Source organism: Gossypium arboreum, chromosome 3 (genome assembly GCF_025698485.1).
Source record: "Gossypium arboreum isolate Shixiya-1 chromosome 3, ASM2569848v2, whole genome shotgun sequence".
Classification (NCBI taxonomy): domain Eukaryota; kingdom Viridiplantae; phylum Streptophyta; class Magnoliopsida; order Malvales; family Malvaceae; genus Gossypium; species Gossypium arboreum.
In genome coordinates, this window is record NC_069072.1 from 133,420,624 (window position 1) to 133,444,591 (window position 23,968).

Below are 23,968 nucleotides of genomic sequence, written 5' to 3' on the forward strand. Positions count from 1 at the left end.
TTATCTTTGTCATTAACAGTAAAAATAATCATAGACTCTATGAAAAATAAAATTTGAACATATTGTTTAGCGAACTAGAGGAAACTCTAAATAAATTTAGGCATTCCTACCATTAACGTCCATGTCATCTGTTACATGATGAGTATACATTAACTATTCCTGACCCCTCATAAAAACTAACACCATTAGTGTTTTAGGGTAATTTCTATAACATTTGATACGTTTAAGTATCAAATTGGACAAATAAAAAGCTTTGATACCAAATTAGAAAAAAACTATCAAGTTCAGATGCCAAATAAAAAATAAAAACCTTAGGCATCAAAATAGGAGAAAAAAAGTTGTCAAGTTCAAGTACTAAATCAAACAAAAAAAAAAGTTAAGTATCAAATTAAGAAACAAATGTAACTAACAAGTATTGGGTATAATGATAAAATACATTGCAAACGTAAGTTCAATCTTGGAGAAAGGCAACCACGAAGTACCGGTTCAAACCTTAAAACAACATCATTAAGAACAATCATAAATTTTGAACATAGATCATAAAACGAACATAAATAATACCAAATAAAAAATTCAAATTCAAATATCAAATACTAAATATTACGTCAAAACATTATAATTTTATGTGCATGTAATAAATTAAATAGAATGTATAAATTAAATGATATGATAAAGAATAATGGTCCAAAGGAGGTACAAACAAGTCCAAAAGGTTTTTCTTTTAAATATATATATATATTTGAAACTACACGTATATTAAAAGCTTCACCAAAAAGGTGTGAGGAGTGTTTAATGTGTCGGAAAGTAGGTGTTTGTTGTGTTGCTTTGGTTTCAATCCAAATCCAATGTATTTATTATAAATTTGGGGGAAGATGTACTGTGTAAGACAAAACTCAAATATGTCTCTACTTTTCTATTCTACTTTACTCCATCTAACAAAGCGTGTTTCCCACTCAGTTAAATTCATTTTTAATTATATAAAATTTATTATAAATTTAAAATTAAAATAATTAAGGATGTGAGAAATATTCTGTTAATTTATATGTTCGTTGACTATTTTTTCTTTCTCTCTTAAATGGTAATGTTTCTTTATTTATATGATATAAATACTGTTTATCGATATGTCATATTAGATATATTCTATATCTATCAATATATATATATGTTATTCTAGACTTAACACGTGCTTAAGTAATTTTTTGCGCGATCTCATGTGTGATTTCATCGAAGAATATAAGTACCCTCTTGCAAACAACCATTATCATGCGAGTTTGGTCTGCAAACTTAGCTTGTGAACTTGATGGCATCTGACCTGAACCTATTCAAGTCCCATTTAAATTTTGAACCACTAATAACAAATATCGTAACAATATTTAATTTTTAAATATATTTTATAAAATATATGTCGCATCTTCAATTTCATATGAATTTCGCCAACAGTTAATAAAATAAATTTTCGAATAATAAAACTATAATATAAATATAGCATTGTGTACATTTAGACTTTAATTTTGTTGGGATTGTTGCTTCCTTTGAAAAAGAAAATTCAAAATATTATTTATTGGAGAATCAATTGAATTTTTGAAACTCTAAATATTATATCCAAACATAAACTTTACGTTTCTAAACTTATATTTATTTTACAGGCATCTACAAATATCCAAACCTATTTCACATTCCTAGAAAAAAAAAAAACACCTCCAAATTAGATCATAAATATAATTATTCATTTTTTACATTTTAACTTTAAAAATATACATTAATTGTAATAATAATTCTAATTATTATTGTATTGGTAATATCTAAATTATTGTTTAGGCACAAAATAATCCTTGTGCCTTGTACTGTACTTAATTCCAACATTGACGTTGGAATTGGGAAAATATGCAGTTAATAAAAGTGAAGGTTATGATTCTGTTTCTGTCTTGATTAAATGTGTACTAATTACCATTCAATGCCCACAGCTTGTCAGCACAAATGCCACCCTAATTTATTGCTAACCTTTTTCTTAGGCTTAATATCATTTTCATCATTGAAAATCCTCTCTTTTATTATTTTACTTTTTTATTTTTATTCCGTCACTAAAGTTAAGCTCTTAATTATTTTTGAGTAAATTATAAAGATAGTTATTTTTATTTACCTTAAATTATATTTTAATTTTTTATGTTTAAAATATTATGTTTTAGTCAGTTACGTTTGTATTTTGTTACAAAGTAATCACTCTACCATTAAACTCTGTTACCTCCCTAACATCAATCCTACATGACAGCCCAAATGAGTTTTAAATGCCAACTTAGATGTCCAACTAGGATGGGAATAGTTTTTTCGGTCAAATGGAAAAGAAAATTAAAAGAAAAAGGTGACAGATGAATTTTCTTTTCCAGTCCAAGAGGTAAATAATTTAAAATTTTCAATTAATTAAATTTATTTAATTAAAAATTTATTCTCGTCCTAATTGGACATCCAAGTTGACATTTAAAATCTATTTGAACTGCCATATATGATTGCCGTTATGTAGGTAACGGAGCTTAATAGCAGAGTGACCACTTTGTAACAAGACGATAACATAAGTGACTAAAACATAATATTTCAAACATAAGTGACTAAAACGTAATCTGAGACAAATAAAAGTGACTTTTTTTCAATTTACCCATATTTTTTGTTAAAAAAATCAAAAGTTAACACGTGTACACTATATTCGCATCATTGTAATGATTAAAATGCCAACATGTTTTTTTTTATTCTTTTTTCTTAATAATAAAATATTTTTCTTTTCATTTCTCTTCTTCTTTCATGAAAAATATATATATATATTCCAACATGAAATGTTTCTATATTTGAAAATGCTTTAAGAATCTGGCAGTGTGTTGTTGTTTGCTGACTTGGAAACGACACAAAATTTTGAGAATTTCTCAAGAAAGAAGGAAGTTCATAAGACCCCAAAATGGCTGCTCTAGCTTTATTGTCAGTCAACCGCTAGGATTGGTCCCAATTTCTTGAAGTGAAGTATATGGAACGTGGTGGTGATGAAGATGTTGACGAATGATGGCCATGGGGGTCAGAGCGATGTCGAATTGACGAAAAGCGACGGATTGAAGACTTGAGTTTCAAACCTTCAATGAACCTCCTTCGATGCTTTCCTTGAGGTCGACCAGTTAAAGGACGGGGGAAAGGGGAGCCCAAGGGTGTTCTTTCATCAGAGCTCCAATGCTGGAATAAGGCAATGGGAGTAAGAACAAAGCAGTGGCGGAGCCAGGGGTAGCAGTGCCCGGCCCTAAAATGAAAAAGAATTTATTTAAGTATTTTTATAATTTATAAAATTTTAAATTAGTAATAATAAAATTGTATTTCGATCCTTCAAAAATAATAAAAATTTAATTTAATTTTTTAAAAATTATAAAGATATATACTATTAAAATAATAAAATTGTAATTTTTACTATTGTAAAAATATATAATTTAATTTCGACTTTTCAAATAATTTTCTAACTTCGCCTTTGAAACAAAGTGAGGTGCCTAAATTTTTCCTTGAGTTTTGAGTTAAGCCAAGAAAGAAAAAGAAAAGGGAGAAAGATGACTGTGTGATTAAAAAAATAAAAGGATTAATTTGAATGATAGAATGAAAGTAGGAAATAAAATGATAAAAATAGTAAAAAGGTTAAAAGTGAGAATTTTCTTACAATACGAAAGCTAAAAATGGTATTAAGCTTCTTCTTCTTCTTTTTTACACTTTATTTTATTATTTAATAATTGAATTTAAAGAATTTGTGCATTTTAATATATTGATAATTAGTATTATATATAAAATCTGAAATATTTATATATCTATGTTGTGTTGATTTATTATTGTAATTTGTTTTAATTATTATTTTTATAGCATATAATCACATCAAGATTAATATATTTATCATATAGGATGAATGTGTAATACCATAATAGATATTAAAAGTTTGGTTAAAATATGCTCCAAGTCTTCGTTATTGAAAAAGTAATAAGAATGAAAAATGAAAAGGTTGTCTTATTTAAAATCACAATTATGAAATTCCCTTTCTTTCACTTCACACCTTGAAACGTGTCATTCTTATAAAAATAAATACACTTTCACATCTTTTTAACCCAAAATGACTAAGTAGGAAATATTTTTTTTAAGGTATTCTTGAGAAAAAGATCCAATGGAGATGAGGAGGGGCCTATGGCTCACAGGATTAGAGCACGTGACTACGAATCATGCTGTCGGGAGTTCAATTCCCTCCTCCTCACAACCGGCCTAAAAGGGAAAGACCTTTTCCAGGGGTAGGAAAATTATGATACTATTCATATATTTAAAAGTTAGTGAGTATTTTTTTAGTTTCAAAAGATCACATTAACAAATTAAAAGAAGAATTTTAACAGTATTAATAATCGAATCTAAAATTTGAAATTAAAAAATAAAAAACTAAATTCTTGAAAATATAAATAAAAAAAACTAAATTCCAAATGAATAAATAAAAAATTATTAAACATTTTAACCTAAAAAAAATTAGACGTTTGATAAGTATTTTAAATATTTGCTAATCGAGATGGGCTTTGATTAGTTACTATATTCGAATATGACGTCAGCTTATAATTAATTTATATTATATTTAAATTTTTGATTGAGTTAATGTTATAAATTAAATATTCCACAGTTGATACTAATTTAGTTTAAAAATGAATTAAGCATCCATTTTTTTAAAGAGTAATAAATATAATTAAGAAGGTATTTTTAAAGAGAATTGAGAAAAAAGAAACTAGATAAATTTTAGAAGGAAGTATGAAAAGCAGTATCATGCAAATAACGTATTAAAAAGTAAATAATAAAGAGAATAAAAGAAACAAAAATGGGAGAATAAAAGAGAATGTATTTTTATTGCTAGGATGTTTAAACGTGTTTTTCAAAGTCTATATTTATAGATATAATAAGTATACATAATATGAAGCTTTACTTCTAATAAACATTAGAGTCTTAATGTATATTAAACTTATTTTAATTTTAATAGACATCAATTTAATAATAAAATATTCATAATAAATAAATATATACATTAAAATTTTCACCCATATAAGTTTATCATAAGTTATTTTTGTTTAAGTTTAAAATTTTAATTAAATATAAATTCAGATGATAAGTAAATAAAAAAATCGAATTATGATAAAATAAAACATATTCATCTTTGATATTTTAAAACTCACATATATTTATTTTGTTGTCGTACATTAAAGTAGGTAGAGCACATAGGAAGAGTTAAAACAATATTTATTTAGATGCCTCATTTTGGATTAATAAATATATATTGAATGTTGATCCATGCATGCATGCATCGTGAAGCTTGTAATATCAATGGTGTCCATTTCCACCACCCCACCACCTCCAAAACCACCGCCCCCACCACCTCCAAAACCACCGCCCTTTCCACCTCCAGCTCCACCACCTACTCCACCTCCAAAACCACCACCCTTGCCATATCCACCTCCGGCACCGCCGCCAAATCCACCACCTTTTCCAATTCCTCCGCCGACTCCACCACCATGCCCCCCACCAATTCCATGGCCTCCTCCCTTACCAATTCCACCTCCATATCCGCCTCCTTTGCCAATCCCACCACCTTTTCCTACGCCACCTCCGTATCCTCCACCCTTTCCGATTCCACCACCAACACCTCCTCCTTTGCCAATCCCACCACCTTTTCCTATGCCACCTCCGTATCCTCCACCCTTTCCGATTCCACCACCAACACCTCCTCCTTTGCCAATCCCACCACCCTTTCCTATGCCACCTCCGTATCCACCACCAACACCTCCTCCTTTGCCAATCCCACCACCATATCCACCACCTTTACCAAAGCCTCCACCAGCACCACCACCATGCCCACCTCCGAATCCACCACCACCTCCAGCTCCTCCAAAACCACCCCCGCCTCCAGCTCCAAAGCCACCTCCCTGTGTTAAGTACTTCTCTTCCTCCTCTTTCGTACTCACCACTTCTTTAGCAATCACATTTACTACAAACACATTAAAACAAAGCAAAGATAACAAGACAACTCTTTTAGTAACACTCACCATTTTGTTTGAGTTTTAGCTTGGTTCATGACAGTTCCAACATCCCAAGTGCTTTTATAAGCCAATTTGGACCCCATTAATTCATTTCAACTAATAACCGTTCACCACATTTAATAACCAAATAGTCATTTCTACTATTATTAAGTAACCAAATATGCCTTTTGACTCAATAGCGAGTATACTAACTTTGACTTAAAAAACCCCAAAATACTATAAAATTTTATTTAAACTCTTTTTCAATACAATACAATATTTAGCATTACCTATAATTCCTTTCCCACCCTTAAAATAAGAAGATAAATACACTTCAACACACTTGAACTCAAGTACTCTTGCACTAGCAACAATATCGATGTCAATCAAGCTAAAATTCTATACTTGCGTTAATTTCCTTATACAATTTAACTTCATATTTATATTATAAGTTCTTTTTAGGTAATATTCATATTCACTTTTGAAGTATCCTATACGCTCTATATATTCATAATTAATGAATTTTTTGTAATAAGAGGTAGGATTACGAGTTATTTTGATTAAACTTGAAATTGATGTCAATTGAAAATTTTAGTACAATTTTTTACTACTCCACTAATTAGTTTAATTGGCAAGTTAAAAGTTAAAAATAAATGAAACTCACAATAGTAATTTAACCCCACTTAGTATAACTTGAAAAATAAAAACAAAACAAAAGACTTCATTAATAATGTATTAAAAGCTAGAAATATTATCTACAAATTCACCCAATCTAGCAGTAAGTGTGGTGAAAGCTTATTCATGGACACCATATATGTTAGCTAAATATGTCCATATAAGTTCAATAATCTGTTTCCTTTGTGAAATATGTAGTGTATATATGGGTTTGTCAATCTAAATAACCTTAAAATTTGAATGTATTTACATGTCCAACACGTACTTCAATGTTCAAGTGTGAACAACGTAGGTGAAGCATGACCTTGGGCTCCAAACTCAACAAACCCTTTGAAAAATTGTTGAAGTGACAATGATATAATTTGGACTATTCTTTAGTTTCAAAAAGATAAAGCCATATCCATGTGCTTGGTAGATACAGAATTTATTGCATAAAAAAGGAAGGGGGAAATGTTTAATTCTTAGCTTGATTTCTTGGTAATACCATTTGTCTTTTAGTCGTAATTAGAAGAAAATTTTGAATAGAAAAAAGATATAACATAATTTTGCATTTAACGTATTATTATAATATTAATTAATAATAATTAAAATAATATTAATTGATGTGATAAATATGAAAATATTAGGTTACTTATCATTAAAATGTTTTATAAATATGATAATAAAGGCTTTATACATTTAAACTATGTTGAATAATAATAGATAAAATTTAAAATGATTTTATTTTTCAATATTAATTAATAATTAATAATAGCTAAAGTCATATAAAATAATATGATAAATATAACAAAGTTTTTATTCATTTAGCTATACAAATGAGTTGAATGATAATAATTATATTTTTTATTTATTATAGAGTATTGGATTTAAATTATTATTTTAATATTAATAAAAGTTAAAAATCATATGTAATAAATATAAAAAGAGATTAAATTAAGATTTGATAAGTAATATCTTATTATAAAATAATTTAATTATTTTACAATTTCTAAAAAATATTATTAATTAAATAAAAGCAATTGTTGTTGTATTTTAATAATATTTATATTAATTAAATACAATTTTAAATAAATAAACACGAAAATACACTAAGAAACTAGTGTAGCTAAATGTCGGTATTTGATATCTTTTCAAGTCGCTGTCGTCAAAGAGTATCATCACCGACGTTAATTAATGCAAGGTTTTTCAAAATTAATAATGTAAGATTTTTTTGTCAATATGTGCCTTAAAGATTGACTTATTTGAGGATTGTCCTAACGCTTTCCACATTGAATTTCTGTCAATTTTTCCTTTTACATTAGAATATTATGAGTAAATTTGAGTTTGAATAAGAATGATTAAATTTTAATTTGTTATTATAGTCCACTTAAAATAGAGATTTAATGTATATATTTTAATTTTGATTTAATTTAATATCTTAATTTTTGATGGTACAAACTTTTAAGAATTGTTAGTATCGTTAAAATTTTTATAAATTTATGTATGTGGATATAAAGTTTATTTTATTTTTCTCAAAATGACACAACATCCCAAAATAATTTTAATAGCGTTAATAAATGAATTTAAAATTTAAAATTTAAAAAGTATGGAGATTAAATTCTAAATATATGAAAAATACAGAAATTTTGAGCAAATTGAAACCTTTAAATTTTTACACTATATAATTTAATAAAGAAATAAATAATTAACCAAACACAAAGCACGAGTGAAAATAATATAATTGTATTATTTGTAATTGTATTCTAGTTTTTAGTCTGTTTTATATTAATTTGATTCTAGTTATAATTATTCGGATCTCCAACGATGGAAGGCGAAATTCTTCTTTTGTAAATTCAATAATATTACACTTAAATTCAATTGTATATAACATTTGAGATAATAAATTAAATATTAAAAAATTAACACAAAATTATTTATACCAACTGATCAAATCAACTTTAAAAAAATACAAAAATTTCACCTGGATTTAAATATTAATATTAATATATCATAATTTAAATGATCATATATGCCTTCGTGAATCTGCAAAACTGAAAATGAATTGTGGTCAAAAATTGCAATAATTGAGATTGGCTGTGGAAATTGATGTCGATGATGTTACTAATCCCTAATTTAAACATACTGAATTGGTTTCGTCGTCATGTTAAAATTTTATTATTGAATTTAAGTTGATTTGAATACTATTATTTAAAGTTTTCTTATAAAATTCAAAAGATTACATTAATAAAATAAAATAAAATTTAATAATATTAACAATTAAAATTAAATTTTAAAATATGAAAAATAAAAAACAATTTAAAGTTTAAAAATAAAAATAGAGAGACTAAAAATATTTTATGTAACGCTCAAAATTTTTATTAAGTTTGAATTGTTAATTTCAGACTCATAAAGTCATAGTTGAGTCGCCAAATAGATATTACAGTTTGACTGTCAAAATTACAGTAATACTATCAGAATACACTTTCTCAATCACATATCAAACCATCCCGATGCACATGCATAAATAAACTAACACATATATTTCATAAACAAATGTCATGCATACTTTTCATACGTAATCAAGATTTTGGATTTTTCAAAACATAAATCGTACATATATTTTTCACATACTTTACTTATATCACATACAGACACATATCAAGAGATCTTGAATTTGATTCTCTTGTTTTGGATTTTCATATTAATTTGGAAATTATGTCACACCAGGGTTGTAGGGCATATCTTTCAATTTCATTAGGTTGTTGACAAGAATGAATTTGCTGGTAAGAACGTCTATTTTTTTTTTGTTACCGGTTGTAATGTGGTACTTCTTTTGTTGATATGATCTTAGAGTAGGTGGTCGTTATTTTGTTGGGTAACGCTTAGATGGATGTTTTGTTGTTTTGATAGGAGAAGTTCGTGAGGCGCACAATCATCCGCCGATAGTTTAGTCGCTACTCTACTGCTGATTTCCCGGGGTTAAGTTTCTAATGCCGGTTTGGGGATTGGTTTAAGTGCTACTCACCGAATTCGTTTTTAGTTGCTAATTAGGTTGGGTTGTAAATGTTGTGTTCAGTAATTGTTTCTGTTGTGGTGCCGACTTTTTTACAGCAATTACATGTATGTTTCTAATTCAAAAACATGAAATTACAATTCGTCACATGGCCGTGTCGGCAACACAGTCTGATTTGTTGTGGGTCACATGAGTGTGTGGACCCATTTTGATCTTTTTGTGGGGTTTGTTTGGATCGAGAATAAAGTTTTGAAATTGGATTTTTAGATACTCTATAAGCATGTAGGACTTGAAATTCTTAAAGTTTGTGTTTGTATGTTAGTAAGCATGAAATCAAGTAATAACTCTATATAAGCTTGTGATAAAATCTGAATTAATGATATTGATGAAACATGCCATATTTTTTATTCGATAAGAATATATGTTGTATGAGATATTAGCATAATAATATATGTGCATTGGGGTGAGATATGATATGGATTGGAGGAAGTATTATTTTGACAGTATTACTACATTTTTGACCATATTTTCATAAATTTCTATTTGACAGTTTAGTTGTAAATTTTCTGAATGACATACAACCACATTACGGTGTGATAGTTGGATGGGCTTTTGCAATCCTTATAGTTTGATTGGTTGAATGGAGATGATGGATAGCGGATGGGGGTAGGATTAATTTGTTCTGATAGATACTTTTGCACATGTGAAATTCTAATATGTATGTTCTGATTATGCATGTGATTTCTGTTTGTAGCCCGTGGCACACATATTGGCTTTTAGCTAACTTTGTTATTTTACCATTTTTAGGTAATTCTCAAATAAGTTTGGGCAGCGATCTTGGATCTCGATTTGGTATTGAATTTGGTTTCGTTAGGAAACTTGTTTTTGGATATTATGGACTTTTTAAACTGTTTGTTTTTTGGACGATTATTTTTTTTTGGATTTTTGGCTAATATTCATTAGTTGGTTATTTTTGATAAATTAAACTAATTGAATGATTTATTAAGTTAAATGATTTTTCTAAAGATAATAACTCTAAAAGGTTTTTCCGCGAAAAATGTCTAATTGAAGCATGGAATTTAAAAAAAAAAAAAATCAAAGACATGATGGTGTTATGTATAAACTTAAGCACCAAAACACTCAAAAGAAACGAAATCAAATACTTTTATCAAATCGAAAGGTTTTAAAGAAGGTTTTTGGTTTGGATTTGAAGGAGAAAAAGTTTAAGATTCTAGTGTAACCTTCATAATCTGGTTCTAACATCTTGGCCAAGTTTGAGGTATTATATTTTAACCTACAAGATTTTAGATGTTTGATAAATATTCTTTTTTTTTTCAAGGTATCTATCGGAATGAGTTTAGTAACTAATCATTTGCATTTTGTAAGCCCATTAAAAAATTAGATCCTTATTTTAAATAATTACTACCGATTGTGTAATAGCCCAAATTTGTCCGGGCCTTAAAAAGTAGTAATAATAAATGAATGTTTTTAAAACAGTCCATTTACAACAGCCTGTAGGGCCAAAATTAGCCTGTTTAAACCTTATACCCTGTTACAACCCAATATTATAGCCCATTAACCCTTAACCCAGCAGAACTACCCAAAACCCGTCTACACCCAAACCCAACAAGCAGTAGCCCAACAAAGCCCAAACTGGAAACATCAGGAGACTTAGGGTTTCCTGGGAAACCCTCGCGCCGCAGCGTCGCAATCAGTCCAAGAGTCACGCCTCTTCAGTTCCCATCAACCCCCCATCAGCGCGTAGTCATGGATGCTCGAAGGAAATCCTAGCGATTCGCCTGCAAGAAAAGGAAAGAAATCAAAGCAAAATCGTAGCAAAAGGATTAGAACAGAGTTTGGAAAGAAATCTTTCGATTTCTTTCCAAAGTAGGCAGTAGATTAAGGCTATAAAGCCTTTCCTCAAATCTGTAAAAAGGGGAGGAAAAAAGATTGTATACAAAATATTTTTTTGCAATAATATATCAGAACTATTTCGCGAGAAACAAAGGTGATCGATTGTTCTCACTCTACTTTTTTTATTCTCTTTTACTTTATTGAAAACAACATGCATATAGTACATTACAAACAGAGGAAGGAGAAATACCTTCTAGATTCGCCGCGAAAAGCGAAGCTTTTCGAATCCCAACCGCCGTGTGTGGTGGAGTTGGCGACGGCGCGTGAACGCTTGAGAACGGAGGCTCGATGTAGCTCCGACGCCAGTCCCAGATCCTCATTCAGAGGATTTTGCCTTTTTTTTTCTTCAGAACCAGGTGCAAAATGATTTCAAAACTAAAATTTAACTTATATTAGCATAAATGAAACGGTGTCGTTTTAGTTTAAGCCAATAAGCATAAAACGACGTCGTTTCTCGGCACAAGATCTGCGCGTTGATTCGAAAACCTGGGTAGGATCCGCGTGTTCTGGTAAAATGGGCGAATTGTTTAATTGACCCTTCCGTGTTTTTAAATTTTTAAATTTCATGTTATTTTTATTTTAATTTAGCCCCAGTCTTTTATATTTATTTCAATTTAATCCCAGACCCCTTTTAAAAAGCAGTTCCAGCGAATGACGTCGTTTTGGGATGAGGGTTTAATTACCCAATAAGTCCCTTTCGTTTCGCGCGTGTTTTAATTAGGACCTCAATTCAGCTTTATTTTTCTAAAATTTACCCCTGTAATTTTATAGAATTTCAAATTTGACCTTATGTATTTATTTCTATCATTACATGTATACAAATTTTTTATTGTTATTTGTTTTATTTTTTTAAAACCGTACTTTTATATTATGTTATATAATTATCTATTTATATATTATTTATATTATTATTTATTATATTTTATTTTTCATAAATTATTATTATTTTTCATCGTTATTATTTTTTACTTGTATTATGTATTTATTAATTATTTATATATTATATATTATTTTACATATATACTTTATATTATATATTATACTATGTCACTTTTATACTATTATATGCTTTTATTTATATATTATTATTATTAAAGTTTTTAACTTGTATTATATACTTATTTTTATTTATCGTTAATAATTATTTTACTTATATTCTATTATTACACATTTTGAGGATATTATAATATAATAATTTGTGCACATTTTGAGGATATTATAATATAATAATTTGTGCAATACGTATATTTCATTATTAATTACTTATTTCATATTATTCTAAACTTATATTTATATATATTATATAATTATTTTATTATAAATATAAATTCTTTCACATATTTAATATTTTATACATTATTTTTCTAAACCAATATATTTTTATTTTATATAATTATTGTTCTCTTATAAATTTTTATATATTATATATTGTATATTAAATACTATTTTAAAATTATTATTGAATATCATATTTTTATTTGTATTATAAATATATTTTGTTATCAATTACTCATTTTATTTTTGTATATACTAATTCTTTTATATATTTTTATATTGTATATATCATTTATGTATTAAATGTTATTTTATATTTATTATTTGATATTACATTTCATGAACATGTACATTGATATTGTATTACTTTTTTTTGTATGTCATGCATTATTTAATTATCACTTTTTGTATATTATGCATTATTTAATTATACTTTGTATGTTGGTACGTTTTGTTTATTCATTCTCAATACATGCTGTATATATATATATATCTTTGTATGCATATTGTTAATATTTGCAATATATATTATTTTTATATGTGTGTATTTAAAGCACGATCTTGATATTATTGCCATCATTTTGTTTAAGTGCATGTATTATTTACCTACTACAATAATATTGTAACGCCCCAAAAATTGGGCCTAGGAAGAATTGGGCCTTAAGTCTGGGATTCGGATAGAAGAAAACCTGAATAATTAAGAAGTTTTAAATATTATCGTTTAAGAAAAAAATTGAATTAAATTACTACTAGAAAATTTTTTTGTATTTATTATTACGGATATTTTAAATTTTATTAGTATTATGGGATAAAATTATTACTATTAGAAAAAAAAATATTACTGTATGTATGTTTGAAAAATTTTTATGAAAATTTTTATTTACCGTATTATTTAAAATTTTTATTATTAGATATATTTATAAAATTATTATTATTGGTAATTAAATAAGTAACGAAGGGCTTATAGTGTGGGGAAAAGTCCAGGGTTCGACCCACAAAATTCTTAAATTTGGCCTCTTAAGGAAATCTGGGTAGTAGGCCTTATTAATAAATTAGGCTGAGTTTTAGCATGAAGGAACGCCTAGCCCAGTGGCTAAGCACACTAGGAAAGGCATGGGAGGTGCTTGGGTTCAAGGCACGGCGTGCGCAAATGGTTGTATTTTTTACAACCAAGAATTTCCACAAGAAGGCTTTATAAATATTTCGAGAGGAAAAGTGACACTAAAAGGGCACGTGGTCAAGTGGCAAGGAGGCGTTAAGAGTTTGCATGTGGTTAGGAGTTCTAGTCTGGTAAGTAGCATATTTTGTTTTATTTTTAAACAAAATCGGGACTGCAGTAGATAAGTCTTAAGATTAGTTGTGAGCAGATTATATCATGAGAAGAGCTTCAGTGCAGTGGCAGCAACACGTTACAGGGACTGAGAGGGCACGAGCTCGAATCCAAGTGCTGGCGTTATTTTGGTTTGTTTTTAGGCGGACCAAGACTTCAGCAGGTAATGTTTAAAGTTAATTGCGACTGTCATATATCCAAGAGCAAGTTATGACGCAGTGGCCAGCAGCGTGCCTATGCGTGTGGAAGGCTTAGGTTCGAGCTGCTGAGCGTGTGGATGCTCTTTTTTGCTGCATGCGTGTGGGAGAGTAGTAGAGTTGGACCAAAACTCTTCCCAGGCAGCAGGCTGAAGCGGTCAAACGGTGGATAAGGCTGCTAGGTGGTTGGATGAATTTCAAATGCTTAATTCATGGAGCAAAGCAAGGGAATTTGAAATTAGAAAGAATTTTTAATAAGCATTAAGTACCGTATTTGTTCTTTTAATTTTGGATTTTATGAATTATTCCCTTTTTGTTCATCTTTCCTTCATCGATAATAACCGAACCTATCTTCTTCTACTCTTCTTTTCTTTCTTTTCTTTTATCTTATCTCTTCCTTCTTTAATTTCCTTCAAAGTCGAATCTGTACTATCATCTCCTCTTTTCTATTTTTCTATTTTCTCTTTTTCATTATACTAAAGTTCGAAACATCCATACTTTAGTGATTTGGGAATTAATTTTTAGATCTATTTCCTACTTGCGATTAAGATAAATTCACAGTGGATCTAAGATTTGAAAAGTGTTGGAAACGCTTCTAACAAGAACGTCTTTGGTGGTAAGCATTCAGATCTTATTTTTCTTTATTTAGTAATTCGAGGATAAGCTGAAAACCCCTAAATACCTTAGGGATACTATCGATTTTTGCCAAGATTAAAATTAAGTATTTTTCATTCGGTTTTTTTTATGTGCGCATCGAAGGCTAGTGATCAATATCTATTTGGAGGCTAGTAAGATCAACAGGTTCAAAGCGGTCGAGATCTAGATCTAGTAGTTAAAGATCAACAAGGTTAATCGTGGGGGAGATCTCGTTAGCGTTTCATTGAAAAACAGGTGTGTAACTGACACCCTTTCATAGTCTAGATCGATAAAAGCCAAAGAGCCGAAATGCCGAAAACCGGAATTTTATAGATTTGCGAGTGTGCGAATGCTCGTGAGGTAAATCGATTAATGTTTTGGGTAAGCTGCTATGTTTTAGACTACAAAGTGCATGATTTCGTGCACTTCGGTATATTTGGGCTTAATGAGCCAAAAACGGATTAGCGGGCCAACAGGCCCAATTCGGTAAAAATGCTCGGTAAGTGTTTCTGTTAATGTGTTAATGGTTAGAATATGTATGTAAACTCTAGAGTAGTAAATTTTATTAAACTACACCTAAGTATGAAAATTACCATTTTACCCCTAGGTGCAAAATGACCGTTATACCCTTAAGGTTGATTTTGACTGAAATGCATGATATTCTGATTCTGTTTGCTGTATGCCATGACATGTATATCTGTTGCATGGGGTTGGGTTTTGTTATGAAGGAAGAACTCGTTCTGGTGGCTGTGCCACATATTCCGATATAAGCGACTTTCTTTGCGGATTATAGTTAGTGCCGCAACCGATGTTAACACTGTAAGTATAGGGATGGCGTGGGTGATTTATTCCCCACAGGAAGTGTAAGGATGGACGGAGGGAAGTGCAGGGTTGGATGGGGTTATCATGCATTAATCATATGAGACTATTTTGTTATGGGCCAACTGTATTGAAGCGGGCCCAACTATGTTAATATGGGCAAGGCCCAATATATCTCGACTTGTAATAGGGCTGCGGCCCAAATTGATACTGATATGGGCTAGGCCCAATATACTCTGATACTGTAAGGGGCTATGGCCCAAATTAATATTGATATGGGCTAAGGCCCAGTTAACACTGATTTCTGAATAGGGCTTAGGCCTAGTAAAGCTTGAACTGATTTGGGCTCTGGTTGGGATACTTTACACACTGAGTTTTCCAAACTCACCCCCTTTCTCTTCCATCCTTGTAGGTGAGCCCTAGTTGGTGGACTTGGAGCTGGGCGGGGTTCAGAGTGGCCACTAAGATTAAGTTTCTGTTTTCTTTAAAATAAGTTTTGCATTTATTATTTTGATTATTTTTTTTATTCTAGTTTAAGTTGTAATAAGGCCGCTCTTTTTATTATTTTTAATATTTTGGGTTATTAAATTGGTTAGCTCTAGGGCGCGTTTTATAAAAGTTACTTATTTTCAAAATATCACGATTATTAAGCAAAGCTTCCGCAACGTAAATGTTTTCAAAGGAAATAAATATTTTAAATGGATTTAAAATTAATTTGTTGTTCGTGGACAAGTAATATGCTTTAAGTGTGGCAATGGATGTGTGCATGTCTAGGATTGGATCCATGAAGAGCTTGGTACTTAAGCAGTTCAATAGACTCACCTCCTCTTTTCTGGCTTTCTACTTGGTGCACAGCTTCCATTCACTTTAATCTATAACAAAAATATTCTTTTCAAAGATTTTTAATTAAAACATGAGTTTTACAATAACGCTCCAATGAGTTTTACATCAAGAAGGGTTTTTAATAAAAACATGGTTTTCGAAAAACACTTCAATGTGACACGCCAAATTCTGTCGTAACGTCTAGGCCGGGTTTGTGGTGTTACAAATATGTTACTATGTATGATTTATAATATAATACAATTCCCCACGCATCATTTTTTTTAAAAAAATAAGGCTCCAACGTTTTCAAAAAATATAAAGGCAATGCTTGGTGTTTGGAAATTTCGAGAAAGTAGTGCCCTAACTTATTAGGTTGTGACTTTTCTGGTTGAGTTCGAATAATCAAGTACCCCTCTAAGTGTTTAACGGTTTTTCAAATGTAAGCAACTGTCTTGGAATTGCAAAGCAATATGTCCTAACGTACTGGATGTAGCGTCTTGTTGTTTCAAGATAGGGATTTCTAAAAAGCTAACTTAGTGTCAATACTTTGGATACAAGTGAACCCCAATTTTCAAAAACCAAAATATTTTAAAGAGGATTGCATCTTAAAATTTTTTAAATTTCCGATCTTAAAGATATTTGATAATTAATTAGGTACTAATTTTTGGGCGTTACGAGGGTGCTAACCCTTCCTTGTACGTAACCGACTCCTGAACCCGTTCTTTTTATTTCGTAGACCAAAACTAATGATTTTAAAACAAAAAATGTTTTAAAGGTGATCCAATCACACCTAAAAAGATTGGTGGCGACTTCCGTTTTTGTTTTTAAAGTCGATTCCCATTTTAAAAAACTCGATTTAAAAAGATTGGTCTCGACAGCTTGGCGACTCCACTGGGGACTAAATAAGAGATTCAAGCCGTGTAATTGATTATCAAGTGTCTTTAATGTCGAAAATTAAAAATTTTAAAATTTAATCCTCTTTGCATTACATGTGTTTGTATTATTGCATGCTATATTTTGATACGCATTGCATTTGCATGACCGTTGTGGTCACACCCTTAAGTGGGAGTGAAAAGCTACGCCTTCGTGAGGTTTTCGCCTCCGTGCAGGATAGTGGATCACTTTCGGGATACATCCGTACCTATGGTTTCGTGAGATTTTCATCTCCGTGTAGCCATAGGGAAATATATTCCCCTGAACTAAACTCGATTCAAATGAGCCTATAATGGGTGAGGATCGAGGAATCTGCTGGTTCGGGTACCTCAAACTTTAGAACCAACCTCATATTGAAAAATTGTAAAAGCCCAACTTAGTTAGTTTCAAACTTTAGATATTACCCTTATAAGTTATCGTTGAGATTTATTGATATCATGTGATACTGACTATTTCTTTTCTTTTGTTTGCATGTCATTTTGCATTTACAAGGGTATCGATTCACGATCAGTTTCTAAGTTAGGAAGTTTTATTATGGAGAACGAACTTCTTGATAGAGTGGAAGGCAACGACAACGTCCATAGATGGTCTGAGCAAACTTAACTAGAAAAGGGAGATAGTATAGCTGTAGGATACGTGTCGGAGTTGTCAGTGTACACTCGTATTAGTGTCACGTAGAATCATCTCCAAGAGCTTAAGGAAATTTGGGATCGGTGGGGCAAAAAGACCAAGCAGTTATTCTATGATAATTACGGAGACTTACCTTACTTGCTTGATGTTCAGGTAGAAGAGCACTTATTCCGAGCCCTTGCTCAGTTTTGGAGTCCGGCGTACAGTTGTTTTACTTTTGGGGAAGTAGACTTGGTACCTACTGTGGAGAAGTACACTGCCTTACTTCGTTGTCCCAGATTTCAGAATGATAGGATCTATTCTCGAGCTGCTTGTGTCCCTACCTTTTGGAAAAAATTGATGATTATTACGGGGATGAGCGAGCAGTAGATCACGGCCAGAATTAAAGAGAAAGGTGAGTGCAAGTGCATTTCGTGGGACGTTTTGAAGGATCTGATTCTGACACACCCTGATGAGACGAAGAAGGTAGATGTTTTTGCCTTAAGTTTGTATGGACTGATGGTTTTCCCTAGGGCTTTAGGATATGTGGATGAGGCAACCACGGATCTTTTTCATCGACTCAGTAAAAAGGTCACTTCCGTCCCTGCAATTTTAGAGGAGGCATTCAGGTCTTTAGGTGCATGTAGGAAGGATGGTGCTGGCAGGTTTATAGGATGTGCTCAGTTACTTTTGGCTTGGTTTTACAGTCATTTCTGGTTGATAGATAGGGTGGTTTGTCGGGTCTTCTTCAAGGATTATTCACCGTTGAGGGACATAGTAGCTTCAACTAGGAGAGTTGATGTTCCAGAAGAGAATTGGATGGCGCTACTTCAGAACTTTCAGTCGAAAGATGTCGAGTGGCGGGCTCCGTGGATGACTCCTGGTGAGGTTCTTTACCGATGCGGCAGTTTTGATTGGGTTCCCCTGTTTGGAATTTGGGGTGCCATTGGTTATGCCCCGTTGCTCATGCTGAGGTAGCATGGATTGAGACAATTCGTACCAGCGACTCAGGGGTTAGCGCAAATTGAGTTCGTATACAGAGGAGCCGATTACAAGAGGAAGGTTAGTAAAGTTTCTAGTGCTTGGAAAAAAGCTTGTCGGTTAAAAGGAGTAGCTATTAGCCTTGTAACCACACCGGAATACGTTGAATGGAGAGGCAGAAGGGTTAATGATAACATTCCTAAGCCAAGCATGGAAGGGGCTCGACCGATAAAGGAATATTTGCAAGTAATGCCCTCAGAGTTAGAAATAATAAAGCAGGAGTTCGAGAGAAAGAGCTTGGAGTTCGAGAAAAGGGTAGCAAAGCTCGAAGAAGAAAAGATGTACTTGAGCTTGGACATCGACGTTCAAAAGATGAAGGTCGAGAAAGAGAGGAAAGAAAAGAGGAAGATTGAGGAAGATCGAGATGATCTAAAAGAGCATTACAAAAGGGCACAAGTATCCTTGAGGAGAGTGAGAGTAGGAGGATCTTCAGATCAATTGCAGAAAGAGGTCCAAGAGGAAAAGGCTAGATCCGAGTATTGGGAGATAAAGTTCCAAGAGATGCAGGTGCAGAATTTGGCATTAGAGGAAGAGAATAAAAGGGTTAAAAACTAAGGTAGCTGAGCTTGGAAGATCTCTACGTTGGCACCAAAACCATAATTCTACGGTCGAGTTAAAGGAGCTAAAAAGCAAGGTTGAGGATTTGGAAGTGGCATTGCATGACGGTGAACTCCGGGTTGAGCAGCTCAAGGCACAAGAAGATTATTTGAAGGGAGAGCTTCATCAGGCTAGAGGACAAGTTAGAGAAAGGGATCATGTCATTGGTGAGGCTATAGCCCAGATTCGAGAGGTTGCCGAATATATGCAAGACTTGGCAATTCGATCTGATGTATTGAGTCTGATGTATTCATCATCGTCGGATATAGGACGAGAGTTAGCCCTTTTATTAGATAGAGTTAAAACTTTGGGCTTTAGGGCGAAAGCGTATTTGTAATCCTCTTGTATGTAAAGATATTTTTTTTCTAAATAAAATTTTCTAAATGAAGTTGAACCAGAATTGATATCCTTTTTGTATTCATGCATTTGCATCTTATAGCATTTCATCACATCGTTTGCATTCAGAGTTATAGAAGGACCCTAATTAGTTAAAGTTTACTTCCAAAGGGAGAAAGGAAAGCCTGAAAATCACACATACTTACGGCACTTGCACTAAAACTAAGAGTATGGATCAAAGGTTCGAGCAATTACAAAAAGTTATGCAAGACCAAATGCAAGAACAGTTGGCCAAAATGCAGAATGAAATGAGGGAGCAAATGCTAGAGGCTCAGAGGAACATGATGGCTGAAATGGCTCAGCTGCTGAGAACCACTGATAAAGGAAAAGCGCCCATGGCAATCACTGAAGAGGAGAATGACAGTCCTCCTTCGGGTTTTACTCCGCCTCATATGCCACTGCAAACCGAGGTACCTCCTAAAAGGCCATCAGTCACCGTGAGGCCTCAACATGGGCCAGTTGATGCTAGAATCCCCGTAAATTTCCCATCTGGTTTGGGAAATAATTTGGGTGATAGCTCGATCAATCCTATCACTCCTGATCTGGATTTGATGGAGAAGGAAAGAATGGCAACTGAATCCGCAAAATAATTGGAAGATCGTTGCAGGTGGTTAGAGGAGAAGTTTAGGGTTTTAGAAGGCGCTGGCAATCATAATGGGATTGATGCCAAAGACTTAAGTTTGGTCCCAGATTTGGTGCTTCCTCATAAATTTAAGATGCCAGAGTTTGAAAAGTACAACGGGACTACTTGTCTAGAGGCACACATAACAATATTTTGTAGGAGAATGACTGGATATGTGAACAATGATCAATTATTGATCCATTGTTTTCAAGACAACTTAGTAGGAGCAGCGGTTAGATAGTACAATCAATTGAGCCGTGCAAGAATCAGTTCATGGAGAGATCTGGCACAGGCCTTCATGCAACAGTACAACCATGTGACTGATATGACGCCAAATAGGATCACACTTTAAAACATGGAGAAAAAGCCTAATGAAAGTTTTAGGCAATATGCACAACGATGGAGGGAGGTGGCAATGCAAGTACAACCACCATTGTTGGAAAAAGAGACCACCATGTTATTTATCAACACTTTGAAGGCGACATTCATCACTCATATGATTGGAAGTACCACGAAAAGTTTCGCGGATATAGTTATGGTAGGTGAGATGATTGAGAATGCCGTGAGGGGCGGTAAAATCAAGGGGGAAGTGGCTAAAAGATCGGCCCCAAGGAGAAAGTACAACAAGGTGAATAGCTTCAACTTGAGAGCAGTCACAATTGGTCAACCCAAAGTAGAGCAACAAAGTACTCAAAGACAGGAATCAGGTACAAGACAGAATTTGGAGAGGATACAATTCATGCCTATCCCTGTGACGTATCGTGAGCTTTATCAAAGTTTATACGATGCACATGCCATCGCTCCATTCCACTTGAAACCACTGCAGCCACCGTTCCCCAAATGGTATGACGCCAATGCTAAATGCGAGTATCACGCAGGAATACCGGGGCATTCGATTGAAAACTGCACAGGATTCAAGAAGGTTGTGGAGAGGCTTATCAAGATAGGGATTGTGAAATTCGACAATACCCCTAGTACTAAAAATCCATTACCAGATCATGGCAATCAAGAAATGAATGCAATCGACGAAACAAGGGAAGGAAAAGTCAAAGAAGATGTTGTGGAGGTGAAGACACCCATGAAAGTAATATGGGAGGAGATGGTGAAGAGAGGTATATTGACCTCCGGAAAAGGTAGAAGAGAAATAGAGAATTATTGCGAATTCCATAGAGAGATGGATCATGTGATCCAAAATTTTGAGAAATTCAGGGCCATAGTGCAAGGCCTTATGGTTAACAATGAGCTACAAATTTTTGAGGGTAGTTCTGGCGAAAGACAAATATGTGTACTTGGAAATGAACAGTAAGAAACCCACCGGCCAAGGATTATTATTTCCTTACGGGGGAATAATGAAGTGGGGGTGCAAACTGGGCCCAGGGTTGTCATCCATAAACCCAATCATTTTCCTTACAAGGATGACAAGAGGGTGCCATAGAGTTATGATTGCAGTGTGACAATACCTGAGGGGGAGAGTATAGCCAGCGCATCTAGAGATGTGTAAAATGAAGATTCCCATACGTGAAGTGGGAAACTATATAATACGGGGGGCGGCGGAGTAGAGCCTACAAAGACAAAAGGCGTTGAGGTTGAGAGGGAGAAAGAAATTGAAATACCCATCAATGAGCCAGTGAAGGAGGAAGAGGCTAAAGAGTTTCTAAAATTCCTTAAGCATAGTGAGTATAGCGTGGTCGAGCAGTTGCGTGAGCAGCCGACGCGTATATCAGTGTTTGCCCTACTCTTGAGTTCTGAGGTGCATCAGGATGCATTGTTAAAGGTGCTTAACAAAACATATGTCACCCATGACATATCCGTCAACAAGCTGGACCAGTTGGTAAACAACATTAGTGCTGACAACTTCATTTACTTCAATGATGATGAAATTCCACCCGGGGGCATAGGGTCAACCAAAGCCCTGCACATCACTACTCGGTGCAAAGGATACACACTCCCAAGTGTACTCATTTATAATGGGTCTGCTTTGAACGTCCTTCCATTATCCACATTAAATAGATTACCCATCGATAGTTCGCATATGAAGACATGTCACAATGTGGTGAGAGCCTTTAATGGAACTGAAAGGAAAGTGATGGGATGAATTAACATCCCTCTGGAGATTGGGCCAAATACATATGAAGTCGATTTCTTAGTGATGGATATCAAGCCCTCCTATAATTGTTTGTTGGGGAGACCATGGATACACTCGGTAGGAGCGGAGCCTTCCTCATTGTACCAAAAATTGAAGTTAGTGACAGAAGGATGCTTAATAACCATCAATGCGGAGGAGGACATCATAGCGGCAGTCACCAGCAATGTCCCTTATGTCGAGACAAGTGAAGAGGCTATCGAATGTTCTTTCCACTCTTTAGAAATCATTAATGCTACCTTCATTGTGGAAGAAAATAAGATACCGGTACCCAAAATGTCTAGAGCCACTAGGATAGCCCTGCAAATGATGATGGCGAAGGGAGCATTGCCAGGAAAAGGACTAGAAAGACAGTTGCAAGGTGGGATTCAGAGCCCAAAACTGGTTGAGAAGAAGGATCGCTTTGGCTTGGGCTTCAAGTCAGACCACAAGCATAAAAGGAAGGAAATTGAAAAGTGCCAAGCGAGAAGAAATGCGCGTTTGAATGGAGGAGAAGTGGAGTGGGAACCGATGACATTCCCGCCTATATCCAAATCCTTTAAGTCGGGAGGATTGCTGATAGAAGAAAGTCATCAAGTTAATGCTGTACACAATAAGGGATCGGAGCAAGGAAGCCTCGAGGGCATTCACCCTTACGAACCGGGGAGCTATCTGAATAATTGGACTCCGGAGGACCATTCTAGAGTCTTTAGAAATTTTTCAGAGTAATTCTCAAAACATGTCTGTTACTCTAGGGCCTAGGAGTAGTAGGATTACATTTGTGAAAATAGGCCTGTGTTCATCTATAATTATTTCAATAAAATTTAACTTTTATCAATTTAAACGAGTATTGTTTCATTTTTATCGACCAATATTCTTTTGAATTCTGGAAATTCTTATTCTTTTATTCATAGTACTTAAACAATCATTCTTAGATT

General features: G+C 32.9%; 1 protein-coding gene and 1 long non-coding RNA gene across 2 annotated transcripts; both read right to left on the minus strand.

Moving 5' to 3' along the window:
- Positions 1–5,190: 5,190 nt before the first annotated feature.
- On the minus strand, positions 5,191–6,136 carry LOC108475612 (glycine-rich cell wall structural protein 1-like). The gene has a single exon (XM_053025956.1). It carries the CDS (start codon positions 6,078–6,080, stop codon positions 5,298–5,300), a length of 783 nt encoding a protein of 260 aa, XP_052881916.1. The 5' UTR covers positions 6,081–6,136; the 3' UTR covers positions 5,191–5,297.
- A 5,053-nt stretch (positions 6,137–11,189) lies between these two features.
- LOC108475793 (uncharacterized) lies at positions 11,190–11,989 on the minus strand. Its single transcript, XR_001870015.2, has 2 exons — positions 11,822–11,989; positions 11,190–11,516 (listed from the first exon to the last, which is right to left on the minus strand). It is a non-coding gene; the product is annotated as an uncharacterized LOC108475793 (long non-coding RNA).
- Between the last annotated feature and the right edge of the window lie 11,979 nt (positions 11,990–23,968).

What these genes read in the sequence shown, in the direction of transcription:
- LOC108475612 (XM_053025956.1), bottom strand. Translation starts at nt 6,080, where the DNA reads ATGGTGAGTGTTACTAAAAGAGTTGTCTTGTTATCTTTGCTTTGTTTT.